The sequence below is a fragment of the Dreissena polymorpha genome, chromosome 10 (assembly GCF_020536995.1).
Source record: "Dreissena polymorpha isolate Duluth1 chromosome 10, UMN_Dpol_1.0, whole genome shotgun sequence".
Lineage (NCBI taxonomy): Eukaryota > Metazoa > Mollusca > Bivalvia > Myida > Dreissenidae > Dreissena > Dreissena polymorpha.
The window spans coordinates 46,083,359-46,099,860 of record NC_068364.1 but is presented as its reverse complement, the minus strand read 5'-3'; the positions used below and the strand labels follow the sequence as shown (position 1 = coordinate 46,099,860).

The following is a 16,502-nucleotide window of genomic DNA, read 5'->3' as shown; positions in this document are numbered from 1 at the left end:
GAAGTTTTACGCGGTTTCTGACGCTGGGTGGGTACCTCAATCCCACATGTTATTGCGTATAAAAGTGATATTAATCATATTAAATATTGCTTATGGGACATTTATCAATCACTATAATTTAAAGCGCAAAAACAACACAGTAAGTTTGGACATTGTCTGATATAAAATTAGCGTTGTACGAAATGGAATACAGTCAGGCTATTATAAATTAATAAGGCTACCAATATCAGACGCTCGCGCAGGCACCGACTTCCCCGAAGTTACCGCATGTATTGGTAAACTAATATCAGTAATAATAACTCTTTTACAATAGCATTTATCGATACGTCTTTATTAAAATAATAACAAAATGGTTTTCACTTGTTTCTGACACACACAGAAACGCGATTTTTAACGGAGATTTCGTAAAGTTACACGAATTGGGTACCAAAATTCTCAATTATTTTACATGCACAGGTGACATAATACATACTTAATAATGCTTAGTTAATGTTTATATGACATTTCAAGTTTGTGAAATAAATTAATGTTCTATAAAAGGGATTTCGGTAATTCTTGAAGCTTCCACTCGCTCTTGTCAAGACCGCATTACCGCATTGGAAATGGTATAAATTTAATTCATCTAACTTATCTTTCTGGATACCAAATGTCAGAGTTGCATTAACCCTTTTACACCGTGTTTGCCATATTTCATTTCCGTTTTTTTAATCCGAACAAAATAAACGAAACTCGTTTAAAAAATGAGATCTAGGCATTCAAGTTCCTAGTGTGGATAAAAAGCGTTTATTGGTGACACCACATGAGTGCAAATGTGTAGATACCGTTTATAAGATAATATATCACATGTCACCTTCAAATAACATGTATGATGTCAATTAAGTGCATTACTATCAGAGTTATAAAACACAGCATGAATTAGGCTTCATGCTGGGTTTTATTTCTCTTTAAATAATGCAGATGAACCTCGCTTCTGACCTGGTAACTGATAAAACTATTTTAAAAAAGTGAAATATTATGTGATAATCAGATCGATAACATAAACTATTTAAATCTGCTAGTATATTCGATAAAAAAATATTATAATTGTCTTTGACAGTGTTGACGTTCAGTTGTTCGTGGTGACGACCGCATGTATTTATACATCTCTTACACTTCTCAAGATCTCTTTTCGGCTTTGGAAACGATATAAATTCAATGTCACCAACTAATCTTTCAGGATATCGATTGTCCGAGTTACATAATCCCCATTGACACCGTTTAACCATTTTTAATTGTTTTTTTTTAAGTGGAAAACAAAAGAAACTTGGAAAAAAAGTGAACCTAAACATGTAGCTTGTCTAGAAAATGGCGGACAGGTCGTTGCTAACGAGTGCGCCCGATTAATCGATCGCTGATTGGTGGATCAATTCTAGTGGGCAGAGCGATCATAGATAAGGCGTCATGTCAATTGCTAATAGTACCAGCCCAATTGGGAAAAATTATGCAGGAAAACACGTGAAATTGGGGAAAATTCGCGTTTTGAAGTTTTCATATTGGAAAATTCGTGTATTTGATTTTTTTCTCCCAAATTGATAAATAGGTGTTGTCAAGTTGTCAATATTATGTTTACTTAAGTTCAAGCCATAGAACTGCATAGGGAAACTAACTAAATATTATTTATAAAAAAAAAATATATATATATATATATATATATATATATTCAGGGTTCGACATTAACTTTTTTTTACAGCAAGACCATCGGACAAGCTCGTCTTAAAATGTACTAGCCCATATATGATGTCTACTAGACCATAAATGACAAAGCAAATAAACATAATTGTTTCATTTAACTGTTTAATCAGGATTTATCAGTAAATAATCAGTGAACACCAGAAAGTTATTTTGATGCATAGAGTAAAACAATAAAATACAACTATTTTTTGCTTTTCTTTGTCAAATTCAAGCCATGGGAACTGACTCGATTTTCCATATGATAAAATTGATGTTTTTGTTTTTCTTCATATTTACCTTTTCTGTCAGTTTGACCGCTGGATTCTTTTTTATGCCCCCCTTCGAAGAAGAGGGGGTATATTGCTTTGCTCATGTCGGTCGGTCGGTCTGTCGGTCGGTCCGTCCACCAGGTGGTTGTCAGACGATAACTCAAGAACGCTTAGGCCTAGGATCATGAAACTTCATAGGTACATTGATCATGACTCACAGATGACCCCTATTGATTTTGAGGTCACTAGGTCAAAGGTCAAGGTCACTGTGACCCGAAATAGTAAAATGGTTTCCGGATGATAACTCAAGAACGCTTATGCCTAGGATCATGAAACTTCATAGGTAGATTGATCATGACTAGCAGATGAAGCCTATTGATTTTCAGGTCACTAGGTCAAAGGTCACGGTGACCCGAAATAGTAAAATGGTTTCCGGATGATAACTCAAGAACGCTTATGCCTAGGATCATGAAACTTGATAGGTACATTGATCATGACTGGCAGATGACCCCTATTGATTTTCAGGTCACTAGTTATTAACTGATTTGTCGGATGAAAATCCTAACTTGGACAAAGCCATTATTTAAATTACATTATCTTGTCTGCTACGCAAAAATGTTTACATGGACAATACTGATTTTTCGAAAGAAGTCGTAAAAACATGCTGTAAAGTTTTACGACACTGCAGAAAATCATTAATATTTATGACAACTTGACCAATGGAAACAAGCAATTCCTGCGGGAAGCTCTCATTTGTGTCTAAAAATAGCGATGAATCATGTGAAAGCTCCGCGTTTATTTATATATGATAGTTTTGTTCAGATGTAAATAACGGATACGAGAGTATTTTTACACATTAAAGAAAAAGGTTTTCACAGCAGTTAGTTATAGTTCTATGAATCAGTGTAGATTTTTTTTATGTATGACCAGTCGGACAAGCTAACCCGCAGTATTACCAGCCCGACCACCGTTCTTACTAGACAATGTCTGTTGGACGTGCCTTAGTGTCGAATTCTGATATTGGGAAAGTGCCGTTTTCCGGTACTTTATTAAGAAGGAAATAAATCGCTGCAAGTTCATTATTGCTGAATGATGACTATGCTTGATTTTCTATTGTACATGGATTTGATCATCCATGAAAGATTTATCACCATCCAAAACGAGTGCACAGTATGTACTAGATCCACAGCTTTTTGCCGTTATAGCGACGTTTATGTCAGAAGAAAAAGAGAAATTTTTCTCCAGAATTTTACCATGATCAATTTAACTAACTTTAAATTTTGAACAACTGTGTCCAGCTTGGAGCTTATTGTTGCATTAGGATTGGCAATAATAATTTAACTTTGTTCAAGTTCAGTCTCTGAATATAATCTTGGTCTTGATGGGGCCTTTTTATGTCCCCCACCACTATAGTGGGGGACATATTGTTTTTTCCCTGACTGTTGGTTTGTTTATTTGTGTGTTTGCGTCAAACTTTAACATTTGCCATTACTTTTGCAATATTGAAGATAGCAACTTGATATTTGGCATGCATGTGTATCTCATGGACCTGCACATTTTGAGTGGTGGAAGGTCAAAGTCAATGTCACCCTTCAAGGTCAAAGGTCAAATATATAGCTTCACAGCGGCGCAGAAGAGGACATAGTGTTTCTGACAAACACATATCTTGTTTCTGAAAGGAAATGCAGCTTTTTATGCTCCCGGTAGGGTGGCATATAGCAGTTGAACTGTCTGTCAGTCAGTATGTCAGGCTGTCCGTCCGTCCGAAAAAAAACTTGAACATTGACCATAACTTTTTAAATATTGAAGATAGCAGCTTGATATTTGGCATGCATGTGTATCTCATGGAGCAGCACATTTTGAGTGGTAAAATTTCAAGGTGAACATCAAGGTCTAAGGTCAAAAATATAAATCAAAGGGAAGTAATAAGCTTTAAAGGGAGATAATTATTCAATATTGAACATAGCAACTTGATATTTGGCGAGCATGTGTATCTCATGGAGCTGCACATTGAGTGGTGAATCTACAGTCATGGTAGTGGCTTTTAATTATTTGCTACTGAAAATAGAGAGTGGCTTTTAATTATTTGCTACTAAAAATAGAGATTTGTTAGAGACAATTATTTTCAAGGGAAGTAATTTATATAATTATAAATCTCATATTATATAATTCCTTACCAAGAATTTAACTTCTTTTCATTGTACAGATTTATTATTTGGATTATTTATAACTCAAATGAATGATTTGTCAAAGTTTTTTTTAAACCCCTCCCCCCCCCCCCCGGTTGGATTGGACAAAATCCATGGGAAGTAAAATAAGTTTTATAGGGAGATTATTTCTATACCTGCCAAATGATAAATAGAAATTGTATCTCAAAGCGGCACAGTAGGGGGCATTGTGTTTCTGACGAACACATCTCTTTTTTGCATATGTTTCAATTTATTGTGAGCTCCCCAAAACGTGAGACATAATTTTTTGAAAAATTAAGACAAGTATCAATTTGGTAAAATCACACAGTGTAACATATGTCATAAACCAGCATAAAACTTGTGCAGCACACAAGCTATTCGCATACTGTTCTGGTTTTATGCTGGTTTCATGTAGCCATTTCACTTTGCTTCTGAGTGGGAAAAGGTTAAGGAGAATGTTGTCTGCACGATTTTTGATGTGTTTGTAGTTCCTAAGAAAATCAAATTAAATTTAAGACCTTGTTACTAGATTCAAGTTTAAAAGTCTTCAACTCCTACCCTATAATACTGTTGAGCAGCAAACAGCATAAACAGAGAACAGCTTCAACTCCTACCCTATAATACTGTTGAGCAGCAAACAGCCTACCCTATAATACTGTTGAGCAGCAAACAGCCTACCCTATAATACTGTTGAGCAGCAAACAGCCTACCCTATAATACTGTTGAGCAGCAAACAGCCTACCCTATAATACTGTTGAGCAGCAAACAGCCTACCCTATAATACTGTTGAGGAGCAAACAGCCTACCCTATAATACTGTTGAGCAGCAAACAGCCTACCCTATAATACTGTTGAGCAGCAAACAGCATAAACAGACCCTATAATACTGTTGAGCAGCAAACAGCATAAACAGAGAACAGCTTGCGAGTTACTCGCAGGCTTTTCTGCTTTTATGCTGGTTGCATATAGTCATTTTTAGTTTGCTCCTGCTCCTGATTGGGAAAGGGTTATGGAGAATGTAAATGTTCCAGGCATGCATACCCCTACTGTGATACCTCAAGGACCAAAAGCGCACACATATCAGGCCTCCTTACCCACTGCTGACTCTGGGGGTAAGGCTTCCCCCACCCCCCAGACCTTCAAGCCTAGACCAGACCAGAAGGGAGACTTCATACCGAATGGTTCTATACCTGGGTCTAACACTGCTGAACTGCTTTCCAAGGTCAAGCAGGGTGTTGTGAATAAGGTATGTTGTGTTTGTTACTTAATTAATCACACACATATGCATTTTGACCAGTTTGTAGTCTCTAATGAAATCAAATTAAAGTAAAGATTGTTTTTGCAAGATTGACGTCTTAACAGCTTCTTTTTAAACCTTAAGATACGGATGAGCAGCATACAGCATAAAATCCGAACATACTGCAAGTTACTCAGAGGCTGTTCTGGTTTTATACTGGCTGCCTATGGTTATTTTCACTTCGCTTCAGATCAGGACATGATTTAAATCATGCTTTATGTCTGTATTCATGAAAACTGTTCATACAGAATGTAGTATTTCAGAGAGCATCTTTTAATTCATATATAAATTTGTTTAGATCGTTGTTATCAGATTGCTATTTTGTGAAGTGAAGTTTAAGCCTATATATTTAGGCTATAATGCATCACAAGGCATATTGAGACACTCTTGATTTTTTATGCACCCTTTTGAAGAAAAGGGGGTATATAGTTTTCGCACTGTCCGTCTGTCAGTCTGTCTGTCTGTCTGTCACACTTTTCGGGTCCGCTCTCTATTTCAAATACTTTTCATCCAATCTTAATCTTTACCAAACTTGGTCAGAAGTTGTATCTAGACAATATCTAGGTCAAGTGCTAATATGGGTCATGCCGGGTCAAAAACTAGGTCAAGGGGGTCACTTAGTGCATTTCAAGGATTTAGCATATTAAAATGCTCATAACTTCTATCAAAGCATTTATAGGGGGCATGTGTCATCCTATGCTGACAGCTCTTGTTTTTTTTAGCTCACCTGATTGCTCAGGTGAGCTTTTGTGACCAGTCTTTGTCCGTTGTCTGTCCGTCCGTTAACATTTGTTCGTAAACACTCTAGAGGCCACATTTATTGTTCGATCTTTATGACACCTGGTCAGAAGCTTCGTCCCAGTGAAATCTCGGTCAAATTGGAAACTGGGTCGTGCCGTGTCAAAAACTAGGTCACTAGGTCAAAAAAAAGAAAAAACTTGTACACTGTAGAAGTCACATTTCATGCCAAATCTTCATGTAACTTTGTAAAAATGTTTGTCTTAATGATATGTTGGTTGAGTTCAAAGGTGGTTCCGGTCCATTGAAAAACATGGCCGCCAGTGGGCGGGGCAGTTTTCCTTAAATGGCTAAAGAGAAACCTTGTAAACACTCTAGAAGTCACAATTTTGGCCCAATCATCATGAAAGTTAATCAAAACATTGGTTTTATTGATATGTCGGACGAGTTTGAAAATGGTCCAGATCGGTGAAAAAACACGGCCGCCATTGGGCGGGGCATTTTTCACTATATGTATATAGTGATAACATGTGAACACTCAAGAAGTCACATTTTTTGCCAAATTTTCATGAAATTTGGTCAGAACATTTGTTTCCTTATACGAGAGTTGAGTTGGAAAATGGTTCCGGTCAGTTGAATAACATGGCTGCCGGGGGGGGGGGGGGGCAGTTTTCTTATATTTATATAGTAAAAAAAAAGCTTGTGAACAATCTAGAAGTCACATTTTATGCCCAATCATCATGAAACTTGGTGAAAAGATTGGTTTTATATATATCGCAGATGAGTTTGCAAATGGACTCGATGGGTCAATAAACATGGCTGCCAGGGGGGTGGGGCAGTTTTCCTTATGTGACTATATAGAGAGAAACCTTGTGATCGAACACTGTAGAAGTCACATATTTTGCCTAATCATCGTGAAACTTAGTCAATACATTGGTTTTATTGATTTCTTGGACAAGTTGGAAAATGGCTCAGATCGGTGAAACACTTTTTAGCTCACCTGATTGCTCAGGTGAGGTTTTAGGATTGGTCTTTGTCCGCTGTCCGTTCATCCACATTGGTTTGTAAACACTCTAGCATTCACATTTCTCAAGCATTCTTTATCAAAATTGCTGAAAGATCTCAGTCAAGTTTGATGATGAGCAAAATCACATAATTAATGCCATAATTATTGCCCTTAGATTGTCCAAATTTTCATTATATTACACAAAATCCTTGTAAGCAAAGTTTGATGTTTGGTAAGGGGGGTCAACTCAAAATATAGGTCACCATTTCAAATCTTACAAAAACAATCCCTACGCCAGAGTTTTGGTTCAATAATGATGAAACTTGACCAGGATGTTTGTCTGGTCAATATCTAGGTCAAGTTTGACATTAGGTAAAGATTGAATGAACCGACTCCTCTCAGGTGAGCGAACTAGGGTCATCTTGGCCCTCTTGTTATTGTGTAGAGTAATTCTTTGTTTCTTTAGAGACCAGAGAGTATCAAACTAAGTACCTTTAGATCACTAGGTGGACACCATATGTTTTATCTGTACACCCTCTTGTTTTCAACCTTACTCAAATGATGAGCACGTACCTCACCTACAGGGTATTTCACATTTCAGACTGAGGTAAACCTGCCTGGTCAAATAGAAGTCTCATCTGCTGCAGAGAAATCTGAAGCTTTGCCACAACGTCAACCCAAGCAACGAACACACTCAGGTAGAACAAAATGCAAGACATCTCTCCTTGAATTGATGTTGATGTGCAAATGTACATTTTAACATCTCACCTCCTTTTTATGCCCCTAATTGAAGGATAGGGGGTATATTGCTTGTGGCTTGTCTGTCATTGTATGAGTCTGTCTGTCATTCTGTCCCAAAACTTTAACCAAGTCATAACTTTTCAATATTAAAGATAGCACCTTGATATTTGGCATGCATGTGTATCTCATGGAGCACATTTTGAGTGGTGAAAGGTCAATGTCAAGGTCATCCTTCAAAAGCTTAGGTCTAATATATGGCTTCAAAGCGGTGCAGTAGGGGAAATTGTGTTTCTGACAAACACATCTCTTATTCAAAGTTTTTGTATATTTGTCTAATAGCGCAGGTGAATGACTTCATGTGAAGATGAGTGTTAAGAAAGGAAGTTTGACTGTGACCAGTTTTGCAGAATAATGGCCCTGAAATTCATTTATTGAATGCTGTTTTCTGATTGTAACTTGTAAATTCTAAAACAAATCATGAACTAGTTGAGGATACAGTTACTTTCTCCACTAAACAATGTAATGTTCATGAATTACGTTGATGTTTCTCTGTGTGTGAAGTAACACAGGTTTTCTAGGTTTTACGATTAATTGTCAAAGATGACTGAATATTTGTTTTACATTATACAGTAGTCGGGCACTACTATGATGCATAAACAGTCAACACTAGTAGCGGATACGGCTTTTTATGTTTGATTGTAGGAAACAGTATGCATTGGTAGCAGCAAATTTTATGTATGTTAGCCGAGCTCTGAGGAAACTAGGCTTAATGCATGTACGTTAAGTGTTGTCCCAGATTAGCCTGTTCCTATATGCAAAGGCTAATCAGTGACAACACTTTTATTCTAAACTGGATTTCGGTTTACAAGAGACTATCTTAAAACCAAAAATTACATAAAAGCGGAAAGTTTCGTCCCTGATTAGCCTTTGCAGACTTCACAGGCTAATCTGTGACAACACTTGAAGAACATGCATTAAGCCCTGTTTTCCAAGAACGGAGCTTAATATACATAATAAATACGGCAATACTTGCAGGTTCCCATTCACACGGTCGTCCCCCTGGTCACCATAACAACCATGACAATCACCTCCACGACAACAGAGAACGCACAGAGAGCACCTCATCTATAGATGGATCTCATGGTGGAAAGAAGCATACTTACAGTAAGACCCCATTCTGTGATACATAGCTGTGTGATTCTGATTTTTTGACCATTTGCATTAAACTGAACAAATTCTCTTTCATAGACACAGCAGTAAAATTTATTATTTAAACTCCAAAACACTTTATTTCTGACCTTTAACATCTCTAATTTTAAACATAGGAAAGTCAAAACTTTTATTAAAAATTTTAGGACTGGGTTTGTGAAAAAATGATACTTTTTGCCATTGAGAATATAATGAAATAAAAGCTATAAAACCAGCCTCCAAAACCGGCTTGTGTTAGTTGGTCAACTGATGGGTGTGATATGTCTGAAATACTTTTAAAAACAACAACAACAACAAAACTAAACAAAAAAAGGCAAAAGACCGAAATCTTCTGTAATATTTTTTTAAATAAAAGGTCGGTCTGTGAATTATTTTATGGTAAAACTCAGCACAATATTGTCGTTATACATGTTCTTCATAAATGCAATGAATTGGCTGGCCAAATTTTTGCATTAACTTGTTTATATCAAAGGTTGATTTTAATTGATGGTTGTATGTAGTTTGGGCATTGAAACAGTCAGGGGACCGTTCAAATAAACATCGTAGTACACATTTACGATACGATACACTTTTCAAAGATGCATGACTGCTTAAGGCCATATCATATGATTATACATTTTCATTACTTTATTAATTTTTATTGGCATCTCTAACGACGTATACTTTTGATGAGCATGGCGAGTTAGTTCGTCTACTTATTTTGATTAATAAATTCTCTCGTAAGTTAAAATTGTCGTACGATCGTTTATGAAACGGCCCCCTGGATTGTACAAATCCCTACTGGAAAGGGGTAATATATTCACTCGTTGGAATTAACTTATTCAGTTAGCCCAAAATTTAACATTAATTCTGTTGAAAGAAAATCCATATAAAATTGATTATAAGAGAAAGGCCAGTTGAACTGTATCTGTACATGACCCATATTCATCCACCCATTCTAAGACTTAAGAATAAAATACCCACGTATAACCAAGAAAAAAAAGTTTACAGTATGAATGTATTCATTTGAAAATTGTGGTTATGAGACATATAAATTGTTGTAAATGAAGAATTGTGTATTTAGTTAAAATCCATGTCATATTGACTGGAAGAATCAACAGTTTTTTTAAAGGGATCTTTTCACGCTTTGGTAAATTGACAAAATTGAAAAAAGTTGTTTCAGATTCGCAAATTTTCGTTTTAGTTATGATATTTGTGAGGAAACAGTAATACTGAACATTTACCATGCTCTAATATAGCCATTATATGCATCTTTTGACGATTTTAAAACCTAAAAATTATAAAGCGTTGCAACGCGAAACGATTGAATAATTTGGAGAGTTCTGTTTTTGTCGTTAAATTTTGTGAAACTACGAAGATTGCTTATATAAGGTATAAAATACTTCACGTATATGTACTCGGCGGAATAGCTCAGTAGGCTAAAGCGTTTTTACTTCAGGACTCTGGCAGGACTCCAGGGATCACTGGTTCGAAACCTGGTCCGGGCAATATTCTTTTCCTTTTTTTAATTTTATTCTTGATTTTTTACTGGAGCTTTTACGATCCATTGTTTACATTTATCGATATAAAGCATTTAATGAATAAGTTAAAAAATGCCAAAATCTGTGAAAAGACCCCTTTAAAGACACCTTTATTTCTAGAATAAGTGTAATAATTGAATTGGATTGGGCCTGGGGCTTAAGATCTGAGGCTAAACCCTTGATATTTCAGACTTCAGTCTCAAAATTTGTCAATATGGGCTGTTGGCTTAAGGGCTGAGGCTAAAGCATTGATAGTTCAGACTTACATGTAAGTCTCAAAAAGCCTTGATATTTCAGACTTAAGTCTCAAAATTGTCAATATGGGCCTATGGCATAAGGGCTGAGGCTTAACCCTTGACCCTTGATATTTTAGACTTTACTCTCAAGATTTGTCAATATGGGCCTATGGCATAAGGGCTGAGGCTTAACGGTTGACATTTACTTGTTTTTCCAGTGAACTTGGAGAAGTCAGGCAAGGATCTCCATCGTCAGGTTGTGTCCCTGGAGAGGCTGCGACTGGTGTTCGAGGAGGAGGTGGACCGCTCCGTGAAGAAGGTCAAGGCAGTCATTGATGAGATCAGACACTGGTACGCGTAGCATAGGCTTTAAGGCCATGTATTTACCTGTCCTATTCTTGAGTCTTGATACTAAAAATAAACAAAGTGGAGGTGGACTGCTCTGTAAAGGTCAAGGCAGTCATTGATGAGATCAGACACTGGTACGCGTAACATAGGCTTTAAGGTCATGTATTTACCTGTCCTATTCTTGAGTCTTGATACTAAAAATAAACAAAGTGGAGGTGGACTGCTCTGTAAAGAAGGTCAAAGCACTCATCAATTAGATTAGACACTGGTAAGTTAACAACACACTGGTTTTCGGAGAAACTGGTATGAGGAACCCCTGTTATTGGGCAATTTATTTACCTACCCTATTCATGAGTGGAAATACTCAAAATAAACAAAGTGGAACTACATTGTCTGACAAGAAGGTGAAGTCAGTCATTGCTGAGAGCAGACACTAAAAGGTTTAATCACAGGCTTAAGTGCCATGTAAGTACCTTGTAGATTTCTCTGTCATCAAAGTCAAGTCTCTCAAGATGAGATCAGACACAAGTATGTGAATCACACAGGTTTTAGGGCAATGTACTTACCTGTCCTATTCTAAGTCTTGATGCTCGCTCTGTCAAGAAAGTCAAGTCAGTCGTGGATAAGATGAGACTCTGGTACCAGACACAGAGCCATGTAAATGTCTAGCTATTCCATAGTCTAAATATCGCTCTGTCAAGAAAATGACGGCATGCATGGTTGTGATCAGACACGGTTACATGACACACCGGCTTTAGGCTTATGTATTTATCCTATTCTATAGATCGCTCCAGTCAAGAAAGTCAAGTCAGTTACTTATGAGATGAACATGGGTATGTGACACACAGGGCCATGTAAATACCTTACCTTTTCTGTTCCTCAAATTTGCATATTTAATGTGAGAGTCTGTTGTCAGCTATTGGGATAGGGTCGTTAATCTTGTTGCAGCTGTGATAGTAAAGTTGTGTGTGACCTGGTTGAAATAGAAGCTGTCCTATGGATGAGATTACATATCGTTTTGATTGCTCTGTTATAACATATTGAATTAATAATGTAACTGATTAAATGGTTTATTTAACTAAATGTAATTTTATTTCAAAATGAAACTCACTCTGGTCAAATGGGTTTTATGCATGTGCGGAAAGTGTCATCCCAGATTAGGATATGCAGTTTGCATTGGCTAATCAGGGACTACACATTCCGCCTAGAGTTGATTTTTGCTCAAAAGCGATAAAAAAAATACAGAAGAAGAGGATAGTGTCGTCCCTGAATAGAGGATAGTGTCGTCCCTGAATAGAGGATAGTGTCGTCCCTGAATAGAGGATAGTGTCGTCCCTGAATAGAGGATAGTGTCGTCCCTGAATAGAGGATAGTGTCGTCCCTGAATAGAGGATAGTGTCGTCCCTGAATAGAGGATAGTGTCGTCCCTGAATAGAGGATAGTGTCGTCCCTGAATAGAGGATAGTGTCGTCCCTGAATAGAGGATAGTGTCGTCCCTGAATAGAGGATAGTGTCGTCCCTGAATAGAGGATAGTGTCGTCCCTGAATAGAGGATAGTGTAGTCCCTGAATAGAGGATAGTGTAGTCCCTGAATAACCTGTACATGCTACACAGGCTTATCTGGCAGGACACTTTACAAACATGCAATAAGCCTGCAGGGGTCGTATTCCAGAAGCATCTTAAGTTAAATTTTATTCTTATCCTTGAATTGGGAAATTTTCTTAAGCGTTTCATTTCCTATTGCAATAGTTAGGCATCAAGAATTACATCAAAATAACATCATTATGTCAATGTTATTTTAGGAATACCAAAAGAATTCCTTATTTAGTAAAGAAATACAAAACATTCTAATTTTGAACTTAAGTGAAATTCTTTAAAGGGACTGGCAACCACGACGACGAAAAAAAGAAAAGTTGTAAAATACCGTATTTGTGTACACTTATTAGTTAATATTGATTAAAATACCACGAATGGTATATTACATTACTTGAAAAAAAGTTTATATTTTCAGTATATTTGGTAATATAAATTTTGCGATGTGAAATCGAAAGTACATCGCGAAAAATAGATGACATAACGATATAGACACTATAAACAACGCAAGTAGATTGATCATTTTATATATAAAATATATACAATGCACTAAGCATGTACTATATGGATTCCTGGGTATACCACGTGACGATGATGATCAATCTACTGGCGTTATTTATTGTTAACTGGTAGTTACCTGGTAGACATACCCAGTAAAATGTATTACCGAATATACTGAAAATATGAAAAATTAACAACTTTTTTTCAAGTAATGTTATATACCAGATGTGATATTTAAATCAATATAAACTAATAATTGTTAAAACATACGGTATTTTACAACTTTTCTTTTCTTCGTCGTGGTGGTTGACAGTCCCTTTAAGAAATGACTTAAGATGCTTCTGGAATACCACTCCTGGTTTTCCCACAGCAAGGCTGAAATGAAATACCAAATGATGAAGTGTGGGTATTGATTTCAGTTTGGATGCCAAGGAGTCCTCATTGGTTGTAGAGTTGAATGCAGTCAGAGCAGCAGGCCGTAAGTGGTGGACTTCTGACTTTCACATATTCACCTGTTTTATATTTCATGGCATGGCTGAATAACTATTTTACTTTTATAGAAGTAGTTAAAAAATATGTAAATAAAATTTGATGAAATCCAGGTAGCTTGGAATAAACATATGCATGTGAGGGCTCTTGTCCATCTAAGAAAATAGCCGGGTTTTTTTCCACAAATATGAGAAGTTTGCGACTCAATTAATCACAATTTTCAAGAATGTGCAACTCATTTGTTTTACAGTTTTGAAAAGTTTGTGATTTTTTTTCACAAAGTTAGGTGCCAAGGGCGGCGTCACAAACAGAAAAAAAAAGCCATTCATGTATTACAGAAATGGTCATCCCTTTCTTATCAACTCAATATGAGACCATTAGATATTAAGACAACAGATATCATAGCCGAGAAAGACTACCTTTGTTGCCTGCCTTATTATTAATATGATACTAGGTTAAAGGAGTTTATTCAGGACTTGCTCGCTATTTGGCAAAATAAAAATTTGCAAAAAAAGTCATAGGATCAAAAAAAGAATGTATGCATTGTATTCAATAGTAATGTATTCATGAAAATCAAAAAAGAAAATTTGACACATTGCCTGAATCCTTTTGAAGGCCTCTACTAAAACTATGTAAAATTGTGTCTCTATTTGAAGTCATTTCTCGAAATTTTGAAGAAAATAGGCATTTCCTGAAGTCCTCAAGTGAAACATTCAGTTCACCAAAATCCTGAATTGTTAAGGAATTATCTTGAAATCCCTAGTTTCATTGATGTTTTGTTACATTGAAAGAACAATTAACTCCCCTTTCAATCAATTATCAACATATTTATATGCATAAGCCTGAAGGCTAATCAGAAACGACACTTCCTTCCTAAACTGGATTTTTGTTCAGAAGAGATTTCCTTTAATAGAAAACTTCCATAAAAGCGGAAAGTGTTGTCATTGATCTGTGACGACACTCACGGCTTATGCATTTAGCCCAGTTTTTCTAGTACGGGGCTCAATAAGCAACATATTTGCAGATGCTACATTCATCACACGCCAAGGCCAGGCCACCCAGTTGAAGACCATGATTGACCGCGCAGAGCGGCTCACAGAGCCCCAGTTGACTGAACTCAGGGCCGATATCAAGGTCTGTAAGCCCAGATAACAATATTTACACAGGAAACTATCCCAATGGCAATGTCAAATATTACGTAACAGTCTAGTTTAGTTTAGTTTAAACCTATTTATTTTAGCTTGATTGCATGGAAAATCCTAAGGCTTATTTGAGTCCATTTCCTGGGACTAGAACCAGTACTTAGTGTTAATGCAGAAGATCTAAAGAACGCTCCCACAGTGGGGATCGAACGGATGACCTCCCAATTGCTAGGTGGACACCATATCCAGTACGCCAGGGCGAGTTTACGGAATGTCTACCCCCTCTTTTGGGTCTTCCACAAATGATTATAAGTTTGGGGAGATTAAACATATGCTGACATTATAGGATGTGTCATTTTGTTTAGAAAGCTATATCTTCACTTTACATTACATGAAATATGGTGAAATAGTTTAAATGAGTAGAGCAAGTTTCAGATGAAAAAAAAACTTGTAATGATAAATTAACATGTCACTTTTGTTTTCCATTTCAGCACTTTGTGAGTGAGCGAAAGCTGGACGAAGACATTGCCCGTGTCACAAGGTTCGTGTACGATGATGACTCGATGAAAAAGCGGATCCAGCAGTTTGCAGAAGGTATATATCATTCCTTGTATAATCCCATACATGGGTTATGCTCCCTAGTGATGTAATGGCATAATATTAAAAAAACAGACTTAACCCTTTATCACTTAGATATAAGATACGCATTTTTACGCATTTGTAGTCCCTTTAAAAGTTAAATTTGATTTAAGACCTTTCTAACTACATTTAAAGTTTAAAGGCTTTATTTCCACCCTTAGATACTGATTAGCAGCAAACAGCCTAAAACCTGAACAGACTACGAGTTACTCAGGCTGTTCTGGATTTATGCTGTTTGCACATAGCCATTGTCACTATAATTCTGAGTTGGAAAGGATTAAAGAAGGTACCAAATTTTTATGCCCCCCGGATCGAATGATCGGGGGCATATTGTTTTTGGCCTGTCTGTCTGTCATTCTGTCCCAAAACTTTAACCTTGGTTAAAGATTGCGATAACTTTTGCAATATTGAAAATAGCAACTTGATATTTGGCATGCATGTGTATCTCATGAAGCTGCACATTTTGAGTGGTGAAAGGTCAAGGTCATCCTTCAAGATTAAAAGTCAAAAAATACAATCCAAGGGAAGTAATAAGCTTTAAAAGGGAGATAATTTCTATACCTGCCAAAGGATATATTGAAATTTTATTTCAAAGCGGTGCAATAGGGGGCATTGTGTTTCTGACAAACACATCTCTTGTTTAATCTGGAGGCTGAATAAATACAAGATATTGTATATCATTACTGGGTATAGTGATTGTAATCTAACCACAGGAGTAGGTGTTTATTTATCGCTTGTTCTATACATTTTACTTCTCCATAAGCAGTATTTTGGGGGCAAAAAATCTAGTATTTTTCCATATTTTGGTATGTAAAAATGTTTTTCTTCAAATTTATGTGCAAACGTAACGTAGACTGTCAACAAGACTGCATTGAC

The 16,502-nt window shown here is 36.5% G+C and overlaps 1 protein-coding gene across 12 annotated transcripts in view; it reads left to right on the top strand.

The window, feature by feature from the left end:
* The window catches only part of LOC127847448 (spermatogenesis-associated serine-rich protein 2-like), an 80,424-nt gene that overhangs the window by 51,760 nt on the left and 12,162 nt on the right, over positions 1–16,502 (top strand). For all 12 annotated transcript variants that reach the window (XR_008033973.1, XR_008033971.1, XR_008033972.1 and 9 more), the window contains exons 6-12: positions 5,199–5,413; positions 7,810–7,906; positions 8,985–9,113; positions 11,133–11,265; positions 13,776–13,834; positions 14,870–14,979; positions 15,479–15,581. Coding sequence is in view for 7 of the 12 variants with exons in the window: in XM_052379361.1 (XP_052235321.1) it covers positions 5,199–5,413; positions 7,810–7,906; positions 8,985–9,113; positions 11,133–11,265; positions 13,776–13,834; positions 14,870–14,979; positions 15,479–15,581 (846 nt within the window). In the remaining 5 variants the exon portion in view is untranslated. The remainder of the gene's footprint in view (positions 1–5,198; positions 5,414–7,809; positions 7,907–8,984; positions 9,114–11,132; positions 11,266–13,775; positions 13,835–14,869; positions 14,980–15,478; positions 15,582–16,502) is intronic.